General features: G+C 39.5%; 1 protein-coding gene across 1 annotated transcript in view; it reads left to right on the forward strand.

Annotated features, from left to right (window-relative positions):
* LOC150045844 (uncharacterized) overlaps window positions 1–4,226 on the forward strand; it is a 148,610-nt gene extending 144,384 nt beyond the window's left edge. Inside the window, exon 3 of the mRNA XM_090319168.1 lies at window positions 3,749–4,226. Within this exon, the coding sequence (XP_090175294.1) occupies window positions 3,749–3,859 (111 nt within the window). The 3' untranslated portion in view covers window positions 3,860–4,226. The remainder of the gene's footprint in view (window positions 1–3,748) is intronic.
* The last annotated feature ends 1,774 nt before the right edge of the window (window positions 4,227–6,000 follow it).

Here is a 6,000-nt window from a genome sequence, read left to right on the forward strand (position 1 = left end):
GAAATCTGTTGGTGCAGTTATTCATAGAGGTAAATAAATTCCTATGCGGAAGTATGAGAACACTTCAGTGTCTTATTCAAAGTCTCAAGAGTAAACGTTTCCATTTTACATAGTATTTTGAGTTGTATATTTAATAGGGTTAAGGAAATATTTCTACTTACCGTCTTTACTATGTTCATGAAATACTTAAATCCCTAGCCCCTCCCTCAGTCCCTCCCATAATTATATTTGAAAGCCTCTTTTGAGGATAAATTGACTGATAACTTCTTTCTTAGGCGTTCACTGGAAACTTCCATATCTTTTTTGTCCCCCTTTCCTCCCCAAACAGGGAAAGAATACATTCCTGCAAAACATCAAACAGGAGATGGATGTATAAAATAAAAAGTAAAGATGTTCCGTAACTGGTGTGGGGATCAGAGTCAAGGAGATTTATGTGCAGCACAATCCTGAGAGAATCTGCTTCTAAAAGAAACTCATTCGTATATATTTTGAAAGAACTGTTTTGAAATAGAAAAAAATATAAAAGAACATTCTTTAAGATGTTCTCTGATGAAGACACATGTACAGATGGCGAATGTACGAGCTTCAGAACAAGTGGTGGAAGATCTGCTCATGAGGAGCTCAGAGCCATTCAGGAGAGCCATGACGAGGGAAAAAAGGCCCTGCCACGCGAGAGTGGTGCGGATGGGTGAGCTGTGTACGTTGAAGAAGATGTGGAGCAGGCCCAGGCATGGGACAGGAAGCAATCTCCTGCTCACCTGACCCAAAACAGGACCCAAAATAGGAGTCCTCTGACTGCAGAATACCTAGTTCTTCTGCTTCACCAGCTTGCCAGTGTCCAGGAAAGTTCATGGCATTTCATGAGATCTCGTTGCGTATTTGTAAAATATTAAAAGGAAATAGTAAATGGAAGCGGACTGATGAGTATATAGTAAGTATGAGAAAATTGACGGGCAATACCAGAGCCAAGGGAAAGAAGAAACAGAAACAAAAGAAGCTTAGCATTTAGACAAGAGAGTATCGCTTCCATTGTGATTCTTAAATTGCTTTGACGTGTTGGTTTGGTTTCCTTTGTTTCTTGCTATAACAGCACTGTACCCCAGACCCATCCTTATGCAGTGTCTTGGGCAACATATTGAGAAAATAAATCTTATTTTAAAAATAATCCAGTCTTTGACTATTTGAACTCTTTTTTTGCTGCTGAATATGGCTTTATCATGCACAAGAAATGAATTTGGTGTTATTTCCATATATAAACTTCAGGGAAGTAAAGCAAAAACTCTCTGTAGTGGACCAGAAATGTGTTGAAGGATGGTGTCTGTGTCCTCACTACCACTAGAAATCAGGACCTGGCAAATCCAATTCAGAGTTAGCATGAACCCCTCTTTTGGCATTCCCCAAGGACTGGTCTTTTAAAGCCTCATTGCATCTAAATGATGTTCCATTCAAAAAGCCTATCATTATTTTTAGGCAATAAAGTATCCACTAATTCAATGTGTTTTTCAATGAGTACTATCTAAATCGATAGGGATACAGAATATGCATATTTTCTTCCCTAAATGACTTTTATAATCCCCAAAGGAAAGGCACACACATGAGTCTATTTCTGGTTTGGATTGAACCAGTCTTGAGAACAAGTCTAGAATCAGTCTGTTTATCACAAGCAAGTCTGCTTCCTGTCATGGAAACACAATTCTTTACCTTTCCCCTTTTTCCATTTCTTCCCCGAGATAGACATGGATCCAGAGAGGAATGCAAGGCCCTTACTAAGAAGATGCATCCTATTGTAACAAATCCTGTCTAACAAGCTGCATTTTCACCCCCAAATCTCCATGTGGGTTTCTTGCTCGAGTATCCTCTGGTATTAGACTCCAGGTGTCTCCTCGACAATCGCCTTAATGAAGTTCAGAGCAACCGTCCCCTCTCCCACACACGGAACTATTTTTAAGACTTTATGTTAATGTGTTGCTCTGCTCACTTCAGCTGAATTTTACTCCTCCTTAGCAGTCACTTTGGCAAAGACACCCTTAAGCACAGAAAAAGAAAAAGAAAACTGAAGGCATCATTTTTAAAAGAAAACATTTCTCAACAGCACCCATTAATAAAAAGCCTAGATATATTTGAATACTGAAGTAAAGAAAACATTCATTTTTCTTTGCATTCTTTTCATGAGGCTTCTTCCAAAATATTTCTGATGTATTTCAACCCATTGACACCTATTTTTTTACTATGTAAATAATTATTCGTATCTTCTTTATCAGCCTTTCTTCTCCATTTCTTGCGTGCCGGTTCACCATTTCAGGATGTTACCAAATGGGATTGCCTCCTATTTATTTAGTAATATCAATTATTTAGAATAGATTTGTATCTGAGTCGCAACAAGACCATAACAGAAACAACCAAAATTAAGACTACAAACTGACATTTAAGTGAGTTGCAGGATCGACCCACAGTCCCTGACCTAAATCACAGTTTACTCATTAGCTTTCCTATGATTTTAAAATAACTTTTAGCTCTTCTCAGCCCACAGTAGCAATTTTAGTACACTTAAGGAAACTAGACAAAGCCAGTGGACAGAAGTCTCACCAACAGACTATGATAGAAAACTGCAGAAGGCAAATGTGGTGGTGAGCTCAGTCCCTCAAGATTGCTGGGCAAGCCCCAAGCTGAACCTTACCCTCAGTCCTTTTGCCTCTACTTTGTGCTTTAGATCTCACATGAACTTGGCCCAGGGTAGCCTCAAGCTGTGGTCTTTCTCTCTATCCAGACCAATTGAACCATGGGCATGTATCACCACATCTGCCTTGGTATTAGATTTTTCCCAGGCTAGCCTAGAACCTAGAACCATGTTCTTCCTGCTTCTTTTTTCCACTGATTTTTTTAACTCTGAAATCCCATGCAGTCAAGGGAAAGGGATAGATAAGCAGAGGGGGGATATAGTCAAGAATCCAATGTATATGCTAAATTAAGAGTGAAAAGGAGTATCAATGAGTGAGAAGTAATGCACTTACTACCCGATGAATGTAATTGTAACCTCTCTATCCATTATCCCAACAATAAAGAAAAGAGTGAGAAAAGGAGTGGGTAGGGAGGGATGGGTGAGAATATTGAAAGGGGTGATATTGATTGATAAGCATTCTAATCATAAACTGCTTTATTATATGACAACTCCTTTACACAACTAAAAATTATTTAAAAAGTAAAGAGAAGGAAAACAGTGTTTTAGACTATGCAATCCATCATCATATTACAGATCATTTCAAAGACACTTGCCAAGTACACATTTCCAAGGTTGTTTTCCATTCTATTATAAACAGAAAGGTACCATCAGCTGTTAATAAACTGAGAACAAATCTAATCACAGAGAACTACATTTCTAAAGATTACTTAATTAGTCTAATGCATTGCTTTAAACATTAAGAGCATTTCAATGTCATGGTGAAAGATCAAGTGTTTTCCTTTCTATTTTAAAGGAAATGCTTTAGCTGAAAAGCTATTTCTACTGTTTTATTTTCTTAAGAGAGAATAGGAAATTGCTCAGCCAAGTCACAAGCTCCTTCTGTAAGTTTTATTTGAATCTGTCATTTTTTTCAGTGTAGGTAGTATGATGGGAAGAAAACCACCCTATTCATCCAGTGGTGAGTCCTGAGAAAACGTTTCAGCTGCATCTGTGCTTTGTATTACTAGTGTTATGAACTTACCTTTTTCCTTCTGGGCATTTTAAGTTTTCCTTTATATGCACCTACAGTTATACCTGATTGGAGTTTTGGACTACAACTCTGGAGGCACAACGCTCAACAAAGATCCCAGGTTGCAAGGACAACTGCAATTCTTCCCAACACGAGAAGAGCTGGTCTGACTAGGTAAGAATGAAGACACACATCTGAAAATAAAGCACCCAGACTCAATTGAAGGATGAGATAATTGTGGCAGAAACTATTTCTGTGAATGCACTTTGTGAAAAAGCTGTGAATTAGAGAAAAAGTGGTTGTTAAATTAAACATGTTTTTAAAAGTCATTGATATTAAAGTTTTATGTTCCTGGATAAAATTATTACAGGAATTTAGCTGCTTTAAGTGATACAACATGAATAAAGACTAATCTACAAGTCTGAGAATTCATTACAGCTTGTTATATTATACAACAAATTTGAAGGGATGGTGGGTTTGGGAAATATTGAATTGGCAAAGGGTGCTGCTGTATTGAAATTCATTTTCATTATGAACTTGTACAATAAGATGACTTTTGCTTAGTAAGATAAATACATTTTTGAAGCCAGACATTTGAATGCAAACATTGACTCTTGTCTTTATAAACTCTCTCCTGGCCTGAGCATCTGCTCTCCGGTTTCTGTTTCTCCAGCCATTAACAGCAAAGGTGCTGTGTGGATTAAGTCAGACAGCAGATTGAGCTTCTGGATTACACTGTTTGACACAAGATGAATGGTCAACAAATGTCAGCTTTGTTTGTTTCTCCTTCCCTTTCCTCTTCACGATCATAGTCTCCTTATGTCCTAGGAAACAACTTTAACGAAGGTAATATAAATACAGCTAGTATCATGGCTTATTATTCATATAACTGATAAGCCATGTACTTTAACACCCAATGCTCTCAGAATGTGTTAACACACAAGATGACCCCCCTGTAAAAATGGAAGAGGCGAGCTCCTGTGTGTTCACGTAAACTAAGACGTCTGATAGTGAGCAACATCTCTAAACAGAGAAAGGAGGACTCTGCCACATTGTCATTCAGTTAATCCACCCAGGACACCAAGTGTCATTAGGTAGGTCGTATTTACTCTGCTGCTTCCAATCATTTCATGAGCCATCTCACAGACAGAGGATCATTCCCCCAAAACAAGGAAGGAATTGTCGCATCAAACTTACCTGTCTTTGTGAAAATTTGTAGTCCATAACTTGGTTTGGGTATTGTTTTTATGGTTTTGTTGCTGTTGTTGTGGTGGGTTGTGAGGCTTGAACTCACAACCTTGGTGGGTGCTATCTCTGAGTCTCTTTGCTCAAGGCTAGCACTCTACCACTTGAGCCACAGCACCAGGGAGGAATTGAACCCAGGTCTCCGTGCATGCTAAGCAAGCACTCTACCACTAGGCCAAACCCTTAGCCCAGATACATTGTTTGTTTGTTTTTTAATTGGTATGATTTTTAGGCAAAATGTGAAGGGTTTTATTTTGGTCGTTTTGTAAGTATTTCATAACATTAGCGAGCATAATAGGATTAATGACTTACTCAAACAAATCCAATCCTTCATTACTGAGACTCAGTACCTGGCTGGCTCCAGGCCAGTGTGCTGGCCCAAGGACTAGAGGATGACCCTGAGCAGGGGAAAAATGAGGAATGGAGCAAAGGAGGAGGGATTGGGAGTGGGGAGCTGAAGCAGAACTTCAAATCATAAGGCTTTGTCTGTCACGTTGGCTGTGTTATCCCAGAGAAAACTGTTTGAGCCTAGGGAATCTCTGAGCCAAGGAATTCAAGAGTGCATGAGATGGGGGCGGGGAGCGGGACCTAGTGGTAGAATTCCTGCCTAGCATGCAGGAAGCCTTGGGTTCGATTCCTTGGTACCACATACATAGAAAAAGCCAAAAGTGGTGCTGAGGCTCAAGTGGTAGAACTCTAGCCTTGAGAAAGTCCAAGGACAGTGCTCAGGCCCAGAGTTCAGTCCCCAGGACTGGAAAAATAAAAGTACACGAGATGAAGGAGGGAAAAAACTCAGAAGAGACAGAAAGAGCAACTATAGGCCAGTGCCAGAATGAACAGAGAGCCACTGCCGGATGTTTGGTGGATTGAAGGCTAAGGTAATGCAATGATTGATGGTGCTAATTTCTAGTCAACTCTGTGTGTGTGCACACGTATGTGTGTGTGTGTGTGTGTGTGTGTGTGTGTGTGAACATTAACACATATATTCCACAGCTGTCTGCTGGCATTCACACAGGGGAAAGGAACAGAGGGCAAAAAGTACTTCAGCAAAATGTACACATAACTG

The sequence above is a fragment of the Megascapheus bottae genome, chromosome 26 (genome assembly GCF_031878675.1).
Source record: "Megascapheus bottae isolate mThoBot1 chromosome 26, mThoBot2.hap1, whole genome shotgun sequence".
NCBI classification, from domain to species: domain Eukaryota; kingdom Metazoa; phylum Chordata; class Mammalia; order Rodentia; family Geomyidae; genus Megascapheus; species Megascapheus bottae.